Source organism: Hylobates moloch, unplaced genomic scaffold (assembly GCF_009828535.3).
Source record: "Hylobates moloch isolate HMO894 unplaced genomic scaffold, HMol_V3 SCAFFOLD_16, whole genome shotgun sequence".
Lineage (NCBI taxonomy): Eukaryota > Metazoa > Chordata > Mammalia > Primates > Hylobatidae > Hylobates > Hylobates moloch.
In genome coordinates, this window is record NW_026652291.1 from 73229768 (window position 1) to 73247515 (window position 17748).

Here is a 17748-nt window from a genome sequence, read left to right on the forward strand (position 1 = left end):
GTGTTCACAAATCACTTCTCTGCTCAAATGCTTTCAGTAGATTCCCCCTGCTCCCTGCCTGGAAAATAGATTTTAAACTTCTGAGCATAACACTTAAGGTCCTAACAATTTGGCTACTTCTACCTCTTTACCCACTCTATCCTATCGGTAACAGATCAAAACAAAACAAAAAGATTATGATGTGGAGGGCTTGTTCTTTTGTTAAACATATCTATAAGTTTTTTTTTTTTTTTTTTTTTTTTTCTGAGACAGTTTTGCTCTTGTTGCCCAGGCTGGAGTGCAATGGCACGATCTTGGTTCATCGCAACCTAAGCCTCCTGGGTTCAAGTGATCCTCCTGCCTCAGCCTCCCAAGTAGCTAGGATTACAGGCATGCGCCACCATGCCCGGCTTACTTTTTTTATTTTTATTTTTTTGTATTTTTAGTAGAGATGGGGTTTCTCCATGTTGGTCAGGCTGGTCTTGAACTCCCGACCTCTGGTGATCTGCCCGCCTTGGCCTCCCAAAGTGCTGGGATTACAGGCGTGAGCCACTGCATCTGGCCTATGTTAAGTTTTTATAAATCAGAATCAGAGAGAAGAGAGGAATGATGCTGCAGCAAGTTCTCATTGGAGGCATCTGATTTTACCATACTCTATTGTAAGATCGGTTCTATTGTTAATAAGAATTATATTAACAAGGTATGAAATTGAAATAGAAAAATAACTTTCCTAGGTTATTGCCTTCTTTAATGAAGGCAGTTAGAATGGGAAAAACTTATGGTAGACTACTGTAGGAAAAGTCATTAAAAATCTTTGTGAAGTTTCCTAGGAAGACATTCAAAGAATAATCCTAAAAGTGAAAAGACCTTTGTAATTATGTAGTACAACCAACACATTTTCTAAAATTAGACAACTTGAAGATCAGAGGAATAGAGTGACTTTTCCATGTTTATACAGCTACTTTGTAGTTTTAAAACTAAATAAATGCCAATGAGGTTTTTACCATGTGCTAAGCAGTATGCTAAGTGTTTGATCGGCATTATCTCATTTGATCTTTGCTTCAGCCCTTACTATTTTTATAAACCTCATTTTACATTTGAGAGCAGTAAATCACTAAAACTCTTCTCTGAAATTTTGTCATTTAGGACTTGCTGCTCCCTTTTGTTACATGACCTGCCTTCTTCTTCTGGAAATACTTCTTTTCTGTAACTCACTCTAATACTCAATCTATAACTTTGGAAGATTGCTGTCATACCTAAAATAAATTTTAAATATATTTTCACCACTAACTTATATGATCCATGCTAAAATGGGCTATCTCACATAATTTTTCAGAAATAGGAGTTTTGGTATAATCTCACTTTGGTATTATTTTAGTTCTAATATGGTACTGCTTTAAAAAAAAAACAAAACTTAGAGAAGGCAGCTATTATATATAATCACCTCAGAAGACTGACAAAAACACAATGAGCTCAGGATCATTTTTCTGAAAAATGTTGATGTGCCAAAGATACTAACTTACCAGCACAACGCTGTTTCTTAATGTTCTTGGAAAAAGGGGTAAGAATGAATGAATGCTAGAGTTAAGGAATTACAAAAACATAGAAAGTCTAGTGGTTAAGGTAAAGAGTAAGAGTGGCAGCTTGAGGTGCGTGTTTGTTTAGTATTAACTGCATATGAGCTGAGAGAAGGAGCCTGTTGGGGAAAAGAGATTAAAGAGGCAGAGGGATCACTGAAAGGGCAAGGTTACAGAGGAAGCCTCTGTTTTACAAGGTAGCAAGTTTAGAGTGACAGGCCCAACCACCACCCAGGCTGACTTACTATGCCATGAAAATGGCCTAAGTTTGAGAATGTGGGTAATATATAATAGAAGTATCCCTTTTTACAAATTCTAAATTTTAAAAATATTCAGAACCAGAGTTTTTAAGGAACTAGATATATCCCCTACACAGGACTGTGTTCATTCATCTTTGAATTATTAAAAGTGTTTTGCTTATAGATCAATGAGTGACTGTTAAACCACAAAGAATCCAGAATACAATAACATTTTCATTTATTTTTAAAAGACACTTATACTCACTACAGACTGAAAATATTCAGGAGAGATGCCTTCCAATTCAAGGATTTTATCCTCAAGTTTTTTAATTCTCTGATAAATGTCTCTTGGCACTGGACCACCTAAATACATTAAAAAAAAATTCTGAGATACTATTGAATAATTCTTTCTTCTCACAATTTTTATTCTTAAAATACCATGCAAAGACACTTATGCAAAAGAATGGAAAATACTTAAGAAAATAAAAAACAAAAGCAAAACAGAATGAAGTCCTTAGGTCATATTTTTGTATTATACACTATCGGACATATTGTACTACATTTCCTCTCTCCAAACCCCATTTATGCTTCCTATATTCTAGGAGTTTCATGTTAAATTCATTTTACAAGATATTGAATAGCTTCCATATAGAACAATTTATATTTCTGATAGCTTTGTAGTTACATGGGAGGACAAAAACGCATAGTGACAAATGACGATAATTCAATGCAGTGGTTGCAATATGTCATATTCTTCAACTAATATTTCTCCCTACATGCCATATTTTTTCCTTTGACCTAAAAGAATGTAAAAAAGGGGCTTTACCATACATAATTCTAAACTAACAAACTTTCTGAGGAGGGGGAGAGTAAATTATGGCCACTCAAATTTTAAATTTATGATTATATCAAGAACCCTTCTACTTCTCACCCCCTCCACACTGTGGCCTTTCTGGTCCAGACACTTCCACCTCTCCCTGGATTATGGCAACTCCCAAACTGGTCTCCCTGTTTCTGCCATGCTTCCATAGAGTGTATTCTCGACACGGGAGCCAGTGATCCTCTAAAAATGTAAGTTAGATCACATCATTTCTCTGCTTCCAATACCTGATCATTTCACTCAGATTAAATACCTTCCAATACCTGATCATTTCACTCAGATTAAATACCAAAGCCCTCACAATGGCCTACAAGGCCATACACAATGTGGATATTCTCCCTATGCCCACATGGTTCCAGCCCCTTGATTACTTTTTTCTGTTATTCAAAGAGGCCAAGCACCCTGTGAGCTTTAGCTGGTTCCCTCTACCGTCATAATCCCAAGTCAATTTCAAGTCTTGGCTCAAAAGTTACCTTATCAGTAACGCCTTCTCTGACTATCCTGTTAAAAATACCAGTACTACCACTCCCCTACCCAGCACTCCCTTATCCTTCTTACCTTAATTTTCTCCATTCCATTACTACTACCCAACATTCAGTATATTTTCTTTCTGTATTGTTTGTTTCCCCATTCTAATGTAAGCTCCAAGAGGACAGAGTTTTATCTGTTTTGTTCATTAGGTAGGGCTGTGCAGCTTGTGCACTGCACAAACCTAGGAAGCATCAGTTCATAAGACTACAATCCATGGCAAAAAGCTGGTGCTTAATATTTACTGACTGAATGAATACATGATTAGCCAATCATTATGCAATTAAAGAATATGGATAAATTTTTATATCAAAATTGTCAACTTGTTATGTATAAAAATTCTAAAAATTTTGAGGATTTTAAAAAATCTTAGGACCTTGGTTGTCCTTGTTCTTAAATAAGTTAACTTAATCATTTGATTTTGCTCTTGCTGCTCCCTTTACCTACAATGTCCTCTGCCTTACTTCTGTATCTTTCAAGAGCCAGTTCAAGCTTCATTGGGTGACGCAGGCACTGCCTAAACCTCTTCATTCGCATAAAGGCTCCTTGTGCCCCCACCATTCTTCAGTGTTCCTGAGTTTTTTGGGACAGACTCTCACTATATTGTCCAGGCTGGTCTCAAACTCCTGGACTCAAGCTCTGTTCCCCCCTCAGCCTCCCAAGGAGCTGGGATTATAGGCACACACCACTACACCCAGCCTTTCATTACTCCTTTAAAACTCTACTTCACTATTAATCTTTTTCTCATCTAGATTATAAAGTCTTTGAAGCTGGGGACTATGATTATATCATCTCAGTATCCCTTGTGCCTAAAATAGTGCTTGGAGCATAGTAAGCATTCAACAGATATTTTTCCAAAAAATTAACTATTTCATACTATTATTAGAGACTTAACCAGTCAATCCTTTTATACAGTGGCATTTTAAACCCATCCACTTCTGAGGGAGGAGATTAATTCTTAATGCCAGTGTCTTATTACTCTCAAAGACTTACTTATTCTGTTTTCTTCTTCTACCTTCACCTGGCTAGTATAGCTTCAGATAGCTAGTATACTCCAGCTATACTGGATTCAGGTATCTCCTGAACCATATTTTGTATTTTTGTCCTTTTTTGCAAATGGTGTTTCTTCTTTTTGGAATGCTTTACTTCTGCTGTTCCCTCTTTTGGGAATGCTTTGCTCTGGAAAATTCCTACTAATCCTTGAAGGCCTCAAATGTCACTTCATTAGGATGCCATCATCCCTTGACCCACCCTGAGAGAGTCAAACACTAACTTTCTGTCCCTCCGTACATATATCTGCAAAGGTGAAATGAGCAACTGTTCATTCAATAAACATTTGAGCACTTGCTTTGTGCCAGGCACTGTAACAGATACAAAGTAATGAATATGATAGACATAGTGCACTCTCACGGACTATCTAGCAGGAGACAGAATTAAACAAACAGAACCATGATAACTGCTTTAAAGGGGAGCAGGGAATACCAGATGCTATATAAGATTATACAAAAGGTGAATCTGCACTGGTCTAGGATTAGGAAGAAAAAGCATGGACAGAAGGGCATGAGTATAAAGATCCTAAAGCAGCAAAACGAGTGGGAGATGGGAAGCCCAGAGGTGTAGCTGGAACTACAGATGTGGACAATACTATTTAAAATTACAACTCCCTCCAATCCCAATCTCCACATTTTTAGCTGGGAAGAAACAAGATCAAACTTGAGCTTTAGAAAAAGCAATCTGGCCACAGGGCAGAGAATGATCTAGAGGAAGTCTAGTGGCAAAGAAACCAGTAAATATCCTTCCATCAGTCCAAGCCAGAAATCACAGTGGCTTCAACTCTGGTAGTAGCAGCAGAGATAAGACAGAAGTGGGCAGATTTGAGAGATATTTATTTAGAAAACAGAATCAACAGACATGGTGACTAAATGGAGAGGGAGACTCAGGCTCTGCACTCAGTGAGGACTTGGGTTTGAGCAGGGTGCAGTGGCACATGATTGTAGTCCCACTGACACAGGAGGCTGAGGCAGGAGCATTACTTGAGCCTAGGAGTTCAAGTCCAGCCTGGGCAAGACTGGACTATCTCTTTTCTTTCTTTTTTTTTTTTTTTTTTTTAAAGAGTTGTCACTTACTATCTTAGGCATGTCTGCTTGGGCTCTTTAAACTTCAATTTATTTATCTGCACAATGATAACACCACCAACACCTCAAAAGGGTACTATGACCTTTTAAGTGAACTGACATATACATAACACTTTCTGAGTGACTGGCACTTACTGTTCAAGAAATGTTAGGAGCTACATGAAAATTTGGTGATTACATGAACTGCAATTTTTTAACCATTTGCAAAGGTTCATTATGAGGTACCACTTAGCACTTTGCTTACCTGTCTGTAACCGCAAGTGGGCCTCAATATTTTGTAGTCGTTCTTCTACAGCCTGATTACCACAGTCTCGAAGCATGCTGTTAGGTTTATGACCTGACCCTGGAATTCCTTCAGGTCTAGTCTGTGGTCCGTATGTATTCACAACTCTAGAAACTAAATTAAGAAACTTTTGAGCCTATATACATTATATTTCAAAAATCAGAAATTCTTATTCCCTAACAGCACTTTATATTTTTCTCATAAAGACCATCTAACCACAAGTATGAAGGACAGCAAGATGTTTTGGTTTTAAAATAAAATTTAGATGGGAAAGTTATATCTATTCCATTTTGCTAATAATCTAGACTTCTGTCAGTGACTCAGACGTCAAGTGGTGGTTACTTACCTTTTACGTGACTTTTAAATCCGGGGTAAGGGGTAAAAATCGCATCAGTTCTTGCACAACTATTTTCTAAGGAGAATTTAGATAAATATAAGTTTAAATATATTCTTCCCTTCAAATGTATGAGATTTTAATAAACTTTCAATAATTCATGTTAACATTTTACTCATAATAATTTTAATAAATAATAGTAACAATAAATTACTATCACACACAGGATAGAATTTAGTGACCTTCTTTACCTGTCAAAATTTATCATAGTATCTAATATTCTTACCTAATGTTCAGATTTATATACAGAAAAGCCATCAACATTAAGTGGCACAAATTGATACAATTTTGAAAACCAATGTCACTATTCGGGCCACTGGAGAAAATAATCTATTATAGAGTATTTAAATTCTACTTCGTCGTAGAAATAAAACTCATCATTTTTACTAGAATTCTTTTAATACAGCATTTTTTATTTTACTGATCAAATTAGTGAACACCCAACAAAAAGAATTATATAATGAACACATTTTTCAGAACTCCACACAAAGATGACCTCGAAACCTCAAGTACACATACATTTCCACTCTACCTAGATTTCCAGCGCTCATTTTAAAAACCCTTCATCACAAAAGTCATCTACTTCTTCTCATCCTACCACTTTTCAAAAAAGTTTCATTTTAGGAAAGGTCTATTGTGAAAATTTGCTCCTATTTTTTTCCAAGCTGAAAAGTATAGTTTCTTTCAAATTAAGTATCAATGCATAAATTACAAAGGGGGAAAATTGGAAAGATGTTAACATATAATACAACTAATATTAACATAATTGTTATATATTAACATGATACTACAGAGTAATAATATATACTTAACGTTTGAAATAATGTTTAAAAGCCACACATTGGCAGTAAATCTCCTGTAAAATTCCCCTGAATATTTTGTAAAAAATGGCTGGTAAATGAGATTCTTAAAAAAAAAAAAAAAATTCTTTTTTCCCCCCTATGATATTTGATTTTTAAAAATTCCACTGCTTATAGTTAGGTTAAATTTGTAGGTATTAAAAGGAACACACTAACATATTAAAATACATTTATATTTTTTCAGTTGAACTTTCTTTAATAGTTCTGTTGATAAATCAAATAGTATGCATAAAATTCCAAATCCACTTAGCTTTTATATCTAGAGACTAAACAGTCATCTTTCCTTTTTTTTTTTTTGGAGGCACCGCAAAATATGCTTAAAGAGCCATCCTTTCTCCATTCTCTTCCTACCATTTCATGGGGCTAAGGGTTAAAAAAAGAAGCTATCATCCATTCCAGAACTATATTCCAAACATATAGATTAACTGACCCATCAGTGAGAAATTCAGCATGGTGTGAGTGTATGAGTGCTAGTCACTCTCCACAGCAATTCTTGCTAGCACTGTTTTGAGCCAGCAAGGAATTGAATGGGCCAAGGAATCCTGCTGAGCATTTCAATTCTTGTCAATTTCTATCCCCTGGTGGTTTATAATAATAGAGTTAGCAGGGAGAACAGAGGAATAACATTAGTGAAACATGTGCTTGCTCTCTCAACAAACCCTTTCTCATAGTCGCTTGTAGTTGGTTGTAGTACCTGAGATTTTGCCATTGTTGCACCTGTTCTGAAAAGCTAATAGGAAAATATACCAAATTTAGAGATGCACATGTGTAATGTTAATAGTAGCACACAGCTAAATTCAGGACCCAATACCAGCCTATATTATTTCATTAAGAGAATCAGCGTACCAACGTGATATGAGTCATTTCTAGGTTCATCTGACAATTCTATGTTCATAATTAGCCATATTGGGGCAACAAGAAACATGTTCATTACAATTATGAACTCTTCTCCATAATTTTTCCTAAGAACTACTTGTTCTGATTATTACTATGGTGCCTGAGTATAATCTATGGCACTGCTTTGCAATATTTTGTATTCTGCAGCATACTTGCAGATTTGTAAATGTACTATAGCATCAAGTAGAGAGGTAAAGGAGAATCAGATGAAAAGCAGCAAATGTATGCACTATGGCAGAAAGGAAGAAAGCAAGACACCATGGTCTTCATGTTAAATTGGTTGTATCGTGACACAGGACATTTCAAACAGCTCAGGAGTAGTGAGAAAACTGCTCCCTCTGGAGGAATATTAACTTTACTAAGTTCACTTATGTATTCACATCATGATTTCACAGTACATGTATAGGTTTGAAATTCAGAGCTCAGTTCCTTTTACTAGTGAGAGTGATCAACCTTCTCACTCATACTTCACCTTCATTTCCTAAAGGAACTTTAAAATAATCTTCACCTGTGATAAACACTTTTAATGTTAGCATTTACTTTGCATAACCAAAATGAAAACCAGTTTGCAATATAGTCTATTAATTAAGCAGAAGGAAACGCTACTGTCTTAAGTACTAAATCCATGAAATAAATTGAATTGTGTTCTTAAAGCTATTCGTTTAAAAAAATAAATAAAAGATTAGACCAACTATAAAAATTGTGCTTAAAACCTTATGAAAATTAATTTCTAGGTAGTTACCTTGATTACAATCAATAACATTGCAAAATTCCCTGACGTTGTTTTCATTGATTTCAGCTTGCTTTCTTTCAATAAATGCAGATATTCGTCTGTCAATCTACAAACAACAAGTTTTAACAGTGTAAACATAAGATTTTTTAACATAATACCCTCTCGCCCCTGCCAAAAAATCTTCTTACTTCTGCTTTTCCAGCCTTTATCTGAACTACTTCTGGATCAAAATGGATCTGTGTCTTTTTCACGTCTCCTAAATCACTTTCTTTGTGCTTTTCTTCCTCTTGTAGGTCGCCAATGGAAAATTTGTCATTTACTTCATTTTTGTTCCCCATTTCTGTTTTTCCTATCTCTTCAACAGCAGTTGTATGCTCCTCTTTAATCGGAGACTGAAGTTTTGCTAAAAAAGGCTAAGAACAACACAATTCCATCTGCTGAGGTTCAATCTGACCAAAATTAATTACACACTTAATATATTTACATAAATTTCTGCTAAGTAAATGAAATACTTAATATCAGTTAATAAATATAAAAATTTGGTATACCAGGACACATAGATCTGACCACACATAAGTATTTACTATTCTCTGCTATTGTAACCATTATCGTTTGCTATAAATTTGTTTTTTTAAAAAGGAGAGAGGAAAAAAGAAAAGAAAACCTAAGGAAATTTAAAATTTTCTTTGAGAGAATCATTCTGTCACTCATCTTTTATTTTGTGCCAAATCAAAGCCTTCAGCCTCTGGCACCAATGCCACTTAATTAACATGTCATTCAAATGCCTCCTCAGAACACTAAGGCTTAGTATTTTTCCTCCTTAACACGAGAGCTAGTGCTCTCACTCAGCAAAGCCCTGCATTATCACTATATCACTGGAGATTCTCCACTTGAAACTGCAGTTGGCCAATGTGAATGAGGAAGCATAGACATGAAATATATAGGTGTTAGGCTGAGTGAACACTCAGACTTTTCCTGACATGGCAAGATATCTTCTGGTCATAAAATTAAATTTAAAAAAAGAAAACGAACAAGAAAAAAAAAAAGATCTGTAGCTGAAAACAGGCAGAGGCCTATCACTATACTACAGGGGGAAAACCCCTGTTGTAGAATATAAACTATATTAATCATTTACTGTTCCCCTCTCCCATTCCCCACAATTAGGTCTCATTTGAGTTCTAGAGCTCACTGCTCTGCCCTTTAAAAACGAGGTTAACTATTACTTTTAACATGAAACAGTTAAAATTTCCCACAAAGTCAATGAATGGAGGGCTGAAAATTAATGCCTATTCCATTAGTCAAAACACACTAATACTAATAATGTTCCAATTATTTTTTTCATACCCACAATTTTGCTTCCATTGTTTGCTATACTACTCTTTTGAAACCTTATAACACCTTAATCACAGTAAACTGACCAATCCAAACAGTTCTTCCACTTATCTTCCTGACACTTCACATTTTACACTTTGATTAGAGATAAACTGCAAACTTACATCAATTATAATTGCAAAGATGTTCAATTAGAAACCAGCAAGGTCATAATACTGTTCAGTTATTAACATGAAATATTTAAAAATCTAACAACACTATTATAAATACCGATTCAATATTAACTTCTAATATAAAGAATGAATTATTTCAAACTGTTAAGGAAAAGAAATGATAAAATAGTGACTGGCTACTTACTAAGATGAGACATTAATGTCATAGAAATTACTTTCTTTTTAAAAACTATGCTGAAACTGTTTAATTGCAATAGACACTCCAGGATGTGTCATGCTGGGATAATGCCCCTTCTTGAACCACTGAAAGCACTCCATGAGCCTCCAAACTCACCCAAGGCATGGAATCATTATCATAGCATGACACACACCTGCCGTGTCTTATTGCTTAATTATAACCCACCATAGATGGAACTGTATTGAATTTTCAGTGCAGGTCTAGAATTGAATAGAATTGCATTCATTCACTCTCATACCCACATTGGTCTTTTGGGATATATTCCCTTAACTGTCCTGATCACTACTGAAATTAACAGATTTAGATTAAATCCGGATGTAAATAACCTTTTATTAGCAACACTATTAATATAGTGTTTAGAACTGTCAAATACTCCAACTAATTTAACCACAATCAATTTCTATTTTCAATATCGGGTTATCATTTCTAACAAGAAATTTACCTGTAAATATAAAACGTGTTGTTCAAGTGCACTAAAGAGCAATGCAGGCTGGAATGCCGAGAGGCTCTGGAGCTTGTTCCAATCGATTGTAATTTTCACCACATCATCTCTGAGGTTAAGCTTCAAAGGGGCAAACCAGCAACATCACAAAAATTACACGATTAAGCTGTACATATGGAATTGTCACAAAAATAAGATTTCTAGAGTAACGGGTCTATTTTGCTCTAAGTTATCAAGTTTTTAATAATACACTGAAATGCTCTACCCAGTTACCATTTTAAAAGGCCAAGAAAGCTACAGATTTTCACAAAAAAACAAAAACAAAATGACATGTCATTCAAATTCTATTCTTGGGTCTGTGCAACGGGACCATTTTAGAGGTAAAACCATTCATGAAAGATGAAAAGATGAAGGCTCTTTTGATACTTCAATATATGCAAACCTTTGGATGGAGTCCAATATAGGCTTGCCCTATTCAGAATCCTACTACTTCTAGCTCAGAGCCTTAAACAGAGGAAGTACAAGTGTTTTGTGAAAGTTTTAACATGCATCTTTCTCTTTAAGTATGTACACAAATACATATCAGAAATATATCATTATTCTGATGTCCTCCAAATCACATTTTTAGTTTTTTAACTTTTGACCAGTTTTTAAACTAATTTAAAAGTCAAGATTATTCATAAAGTGTAGGGATAAATGGCAACATGTTTATTTCAAATAAAAAACTATTATTTAGCTATGGAAGTCTGAAGCTGACAAACAAAGACTTCTCCACCATAGTGAAATAAGTTGTCAGACTGGATGAAATGTCCAGATCTTTTGCTAAATGCTAAGATGTGACGGCTCATTATATGGAAATTTCTATCAGTTGGTGATCTAATAGAATAAAACCATACCCAGAAAACTACCAAGAACCTGAATATAAGATTATTATCAAAATGAGTGAAAATTTTACAATGAGAGTGCCCATCTGCAGTCATTTGAGTGAATAAAAGTGAACCATCATAAACTTTTCTAGGGACATGTGTTTAAGCATAGTATAAGAATATACTTCATAGTAGAATCAAGTTAATATAACTTATTCAAAATGAGTCATTTTTTCTACAAAATAAAGGTGTTACATGAGTTCAAGTACAGATTTTATGAGTCACAATTATAATAAAAAAGATGAATCACTGTACAAAGATCAAAAAGATGTAAGGTCACCAATAAAAAGATAATATATTGAATAAATACTATGTGACAGAAATTTATTGCCCTTTGAAGATGAGAATGGAAGCATTTAAAAGTCCATATTAGACAAGTATAAAGAGACATGAAATTTCATGTAGGCTGCACTGGCAAAGATTAGAATATATTAAGATTGTATGTTAAAGTTAATGCATTAATTTATATTACTTTAATTCCTATAAAGATTTTGTTAGACAACAGCCTGTATTATGTATGGAAGTAACCCATTAATGTACTTTCATAGTCTTCAAGGAGATCTATAGTTGATTACAGAAAACTTAAGAATACAGCTTGGGGATAAAGCAGGCAAATCCTCAACCAAAGTATCATATTTTCTAGAGAAAATAACTTATAGAAAAATAAGTCTTAACGTTTGGTTCATATTCTCATTTCAATTCAGCAGAATTACATAAGCTTCAAGTGCAATTAAGAATAATTAGTCTTTTAAGAAAACCACATAATGTCACAAATTAATTTTAAAACTGTCCTAATACATCTAACTATTCATTCAACAAATTCATTATTAGTAATATGAATTCTATGCATTTTGCCTTTCAGAACTTGGAAAAGTAAACCACTCAATCGAAAATCTCTATTAGTTTGCTATTAATATAGACTATTTAATATATATTTTCAGTAAAAACTTTACTAAATTAATACAAAAACCCAAGCTAAAAATAAATAATTGTTTAGCTTGGTAAGATGGACCATCCAGAGGCAAGCAAAATGGTTAAAATTAGTAAATTTTGTGATCTTAAGTAAAAAATTATTTTTAACATTCAGTTTTATGTTTCCTACTGAGGAGATCTAATGATACAATGATACTTAGGGATGACACAGGATGAAGTTAGGCATGTTACAACGTACATTCTAAAAATCCTTTAAAGCGGTTGCAAAAGAAAATACTGATTTCCCTGGGGGCAATTTTATAAGTATGGAACTCTGATTTTCACTCAACATTTCTCAAAATATAGAGTATTATGAAAACAGTTCGCATTTCATTGATGAAACAATCATATTTGTGACACTTGTAAAGGAGGTCCCTTCATTGTGTCATGGTAAAGTAACCAAATATTTACTGTCAACATTTTTGACAGGTGACATAAGTAAATTGTAATCACTTCTTTACTTGTACAGTACTTGAATGTTTAAAATTTTCTAGAGTTTGAAAAATTCAGTATGCAAAATATTTCAAAAGAAACGTTTAAATCATTGCTCAGTATTTTAAAAAAATATTCCATCTTCTGTTAATAGGTGAGCATAAACTTTTTTCAACTTGGCATTATAAAATAAACTTAAGTTCCAACGTCGCCATAAAAAGTTCTCTAACCTTTAAACCATTTAAAGGTCTTGGGTCTTAAGAATGGAATGTTAATAACAAAACACCCCAAGTCTTTAAAAAATGTTTTTGGTAAGTACTTGGCAAACAACTGAATTTAAAAGTTATATCTTTAAGCAGACTCCATTAATAATTGCGTTATTACATAAAACCGTTTAACTTACAGTAATGTTCTTTGTAAGACACAACATACTATGATTTTTAAAAATAGTAACTTTTTAAAAGACTGATTCTCCATCTACTCAAGGCTTTAAAAATAATTTTCACAAATCAGACAAATGTTCTATTTTCAGAGGAATTTACCATTATCTTTGACACAAATGCCTGCTGTGTCCACTTGCGCTAGTACCAGCCCCAAAACAAACTTTTACGGCTAGAAAATGGTCTATGTAAGATAGAAAATATTTCCTTTTAAAAGGCAGGTAAACAAGCATACTTTTAAATTGTTTCTCATTTAAAACTTGAATTTTACACCATGAAACGAAACAGTGACTTGATCGAAGAAGCCCACTTCAACTTAAAACCAATTTTACTATGACATTTCTGCAAAAGCGACTTATCAGCCAGTCAAACTAGTTAATAGTTAAATAACGACAGTTCTAACGCAAACAGCATCAACGATGGATAACTCATCCAACTTTACGCTAGAACTATTTTAAATGAATTCCTTTTACTTTCCTTCCCATTTGAAAGGGTTATAGATGCACAAAACAGCCCGAAGGAAAAAAGAAATAAACAAAACCAAGTAACTCATAAGAACAAATTACTCCCTCCCCCACCAAAAAAAGCTAATAAGCGCGCGCTTTTCTATAAATCTCAGGCCTACCGACCAACCAATTCCCATAAAGAGTAAGCTGGAGGAAAAGGGACCCTGAACGCTAGGCGCCTCCTAAACTCGCAGTGAAGCTTTTCCACATTCATTCTATCCAAGCCTGCCTCTCTCGGAGCCAGGTTTTCACTTAGGCCAACCTCACCCACTCTTGGGGAGGACAGCTGCAAGGTAAACGACTCTGCAACCGGTACCGCCGTCCTCCTCCTTCCGACCGAGGCGGTTGGGCCCGGGCTCCTCCCACACCTCGGCTTCGGGGACCGCATCCCACACCTCTGCAGGCCTAGCTGCCCCCGGCCTCTGCTAGAGGAAAAGAACGGTGGGGAGGGATCGGATGGTTTCCATATTCCCAATCCCTCAGGCCACCTCTCACCTGTCCAACCAAGGTGTGTAGGGAGCGAAAGATTTCGTAGAGCACCTCTCGGGAGAGGTGGGGGCTGCATCTTCGCTCCAGGCTCCTGTCACCGCTGCTCGGGCGACTAAGCTCCGTGGCAGCAGCCATGATATCTTCTCAGGCCGCCCCACCACCACCACCACCACCAAGGTTTGCTCACAACCCCGCCCCCTCCCTTCCAGCTTTAGTCGCTTGGCGATGACGTAACACGGCGTCTCGTTTAGATCGGGCTTTGAGGCCCCACCCTCTCTGTGTGAATGACAAGCACGTTACACCAATCAGTTGCGGCTGTGACATTGCGTCGAGGCTCTGAAGTGGGTAATTGCAGACCAAAGCTAGGCTAGAATGCTGTTTGGGGTGGTCATTAGAGTCGTGGTCTGTTTAGCGTTATGAAGCCTACCTTGACTCCTAGATGTTCATTGTGAATCTTGGTAAGAGGAGACATAGTTAAATTTTGTAGTTTGAGTCCGAAAATTAAAAGTTGACATTTTAACATGGCGGTGTGGAGTGGGTTTGGAGGACGCTTGCTGGTCAGGGATGGAGTGGTGCCCACACGTGTTTCTAAACACTGGAAAACTCACACGGAATTATCATGATTGGATAGAACATTTTCATCTCTTCAAGTTTGTTGTTGTTGTTGTTGTTTTGGAGACAGAGTCTCACTCTGTCGCCCAGACTGGAGTGCAGTGGCACTACCTCAGCTCACTGCAACCTCCGCATCCCAGATTCAAGCGGTTCTCCTGCCTCAGCCTCCTGAGTAACTGGGACTACAGTTGATATTCTCTGTTGTAACTGTAGAGACGCTTAACCCTAAAATTGTTTCAAAGAAGTGAAACACTGTCAATATAATTCCAACAGGAATTTAACCTGAATAAATAATATCATGCAACCACAATCTTTGAAATTAGGACGTAAAACCGAATTGAAATTTTACAAAGCTATTATTAGCTTTATTATAAAGATGTTTGTGGGGTTTTGTAATCTTTTAGTCAGACTGTGATATTTTTAAAAAGTGTTATCCAATTAAAGTATTACAAGAATTTTTAGTGTTAAGCTTTATTCAAAAACACTTTAAGAAATAAACATCAGCTTAGAGATAAGGAAGATGGGATTTAAAACTCTTAATTCTGTTAATAGTCTAATGCATTTACAGTAGAGAAAGCAAAGGTGGAAACTTGCACAATGTGTATTCTTTAGTTTTAGGGTAGACTAAATTAAAGGGAAGGACTAACGCATCAAGGAACTAGGATAAGGACTATGGGGATAAAAACTCCTTTGACCTGTCCCTAGGGAGTCTCTTAATTAGGCTTTCATTTCCAAAGACAAATGGGGTCACCAGGCTTGACAGAATCTTGGGAAATCTTTTCTGTTCCCTTGTTGGCAGCAAGATATACAACTGATATTCCAGCCTGTTTCTACAGGCAGGAAAATACTTCACAATGTCCAGTCTCAAATTGAGCAACCTTCTTATTCAAGCCACTCATCCCCATATCCAGCCTAAATTCATGATTCTTTGCAACGTTAGCATATTTTGTTTGCTTCTGGTTCTCTTGTTAATAGAGAATAATTGTAATGGGGTAACTGTAAGTTTTTGTTTTGTACCACATTAGAAATCAGTTTCAGATCATTTTTTTTCATTGAGGTGTTTCATGTTTTTTCAAATATGGAGAACACTGATATGCAACACATTTGGGAATATGCTTTGTATATTTAAAAAAATGTTGTCTTTAACAAGGTGCTGCTATTCCTTTCTTTGCCATCATTGATTTTGAATTTTCAAGTTTTGCTTATTCTTTTGAGCCTTCAATATAGAATTAACTGATGGCCATTTGATTTGTGTATTGCTTCTCCATGTAATTCTGTGATTTGATATCCAGACCTGCACTTGTATCTTAGTATTCTTTACTTAGGTACAGATTGAGCATTCCTAATCTGAAAATTCCAAAATGATCCAAAATTTGAAACTTTTTGAGTGCCAATACCGCAAGTGGAAAATTTCACACCTGATCCGACATAACAGGTCACAGTTAAAATGCAGTCAAAACTTTGTTTCATGCACAGAATTATTTAAAACATTATATAAAATTACCTTCAAGTTATGTGTATAAAGTATACATGAAACATAAATGAATTTTGTGTTTAGATTTGGGTCCCATCCCCAAGATAGCTTATTATATGTATGCAAATATTCCAAAATCTAAAAAAAAATCCGAAATCTGAGACACTTCTGATCCCAAGTAGTTCAGATAAGGGATACTCAACCAGTAGTACTTAAAATTTGTTAACTCTTTTGTGCATTCTTTCTTCTTTCTAAGGACCTTTCTTACTCCTTCTTGTTGCCTATTACCTTCATTTTGGAAATTTTTCTCATTTTCTTGTTTTATAATAGAAAATTCTATTTTAAATAGAAGAGTTTGTAGCCTGAAAAGATTTAGATTCCTTTGGGCTAACTCAAAATAGAAATTTGTAGATATTGTATGTGTATATGTATGTATAACAAAAGTATAATACACGCTATGAAATTTAGAAAGGGAATAAAGGGAATAATTTGCTCTTTATGGAAAACTAATTACAGTTTATAAAGTGGGTTGCTGAAAAATCTGCTGCCTGGCAGAAATGATTCAAAGTGTTGGTGTTCGCGTTAGCAACAGAGTTAGAAATACTGTCCTGCAGGCTTATGCCAAGAATCAATCGGGAGGATAGAGACTATAAATGAAATCTAGGCTATTTACCTTATCAACAAAAATGTCTTTTATGATGAGCTTTAATGGCACAACTCTATTAAATAACCCAGTTCCCAGCAAAATACCTGAGGTATTAGAAGGGCTCAACTGATGTTTGTTGCATATATGATAATACAGATTTTATTTCAATGCAGAAAAGGTAAAATAAATGGTATTTGTCATCCTTGTCTCCCTATCACCTGCTGCATAAGTCCTTTAGAATGACATTAAGGCTCTTATGATCTGGCCTTTGCCTAAATTTCCAGCCTCATTTTCTGCCACAAACCATCTGGTGCTTAATGCTTCTGAAACTGCTTTTATGTCTTCAACACTTTACTATTTCTTGCCTCCATGCTTTGATTTTTGCCCAGTACCTGTTGTCTGCTTGAGAAACTCCTTTTCCATTTTCAAACTTCAGTTAGAAAATCTCTGGGGAATCACCTCTCATAAAGAGCTTATTTTCTCCTCTGCTAAACTACTCCTACAACTTGTATATACTTCTATTATCGTAGTTATCACAGTGATACTTGAATTTATTTGACT

The 17748-nt window shown here is 35.3% G+C and overlaps 1 protein-coding gene and 1 long non-coding RNA gene across 7 annotated transcripts in view; one reads left to right on the forward strand and one right to left on the reverse strand.

Annotated features, from left to right (window-relative positions):
- MBIP (MAP3K12 binding inhibitory protein 1) overlaps window positions 1–14643 on the reverse strand; it is a 29969-nt gene extending 15326 nt beyond the window's left edge. For 3 of the 6 annotated variants that reach the window (XR_009210338.1, XM_032179902.2, XM_032179901.2), the window contains exons 1-7: window positions 14462–14643; window positions 10691–10810; window positions 8694–8918; window positions 8515–8611; window positions 5968–6033; window positions 5583–5735; window positions 2061–2158 (exon numbers count right to left, since the gene is read on the reverse strand). Coding sequence is in view for 5 of the 6 variants with exons in the window: in XM_032179902.2 (XP_032035793.1) it covers window positions 2061–2158; window positions 5583–5735; window positions 5968–6033; window positions 8515–8611; window positions 8694–8918; window positions 10691–10810; window positions 14462–14590 (888 nt within the window). In the remaining variant the exon portion in view is untranslated. The remainder of the gene's footprint in view (window positions 1–2060; window positions 2159–5582; window positions 5736–5967; window positions 6034–8514; window positions 8612–8693; window positions 8919–10690; window positions 10811–14461) is intronic. The other 3 variants (XM_058429705.1, XM_058429706.1, XM_058429704.1) reach the window with 2 other exon arrangements.
- A 153-nt stretch (window positions 14644–14796) lies between these two features.
- The window catches only part of LOC131381516 (uncharacterized), a 130655-nt gene continuing 127703 nt past the window's right edge, over window positions 14797–17748 (forward strand). Inside the window, exon 1 of the long non-coding RNA XR_009210317.1 lies at window positions 14797–14913. This is a non-coding gene — a long non-coding RNA (uncharacterized LOC131381516). The remainder of the gene's footprint in view (window positions 14914–17748) is intronic.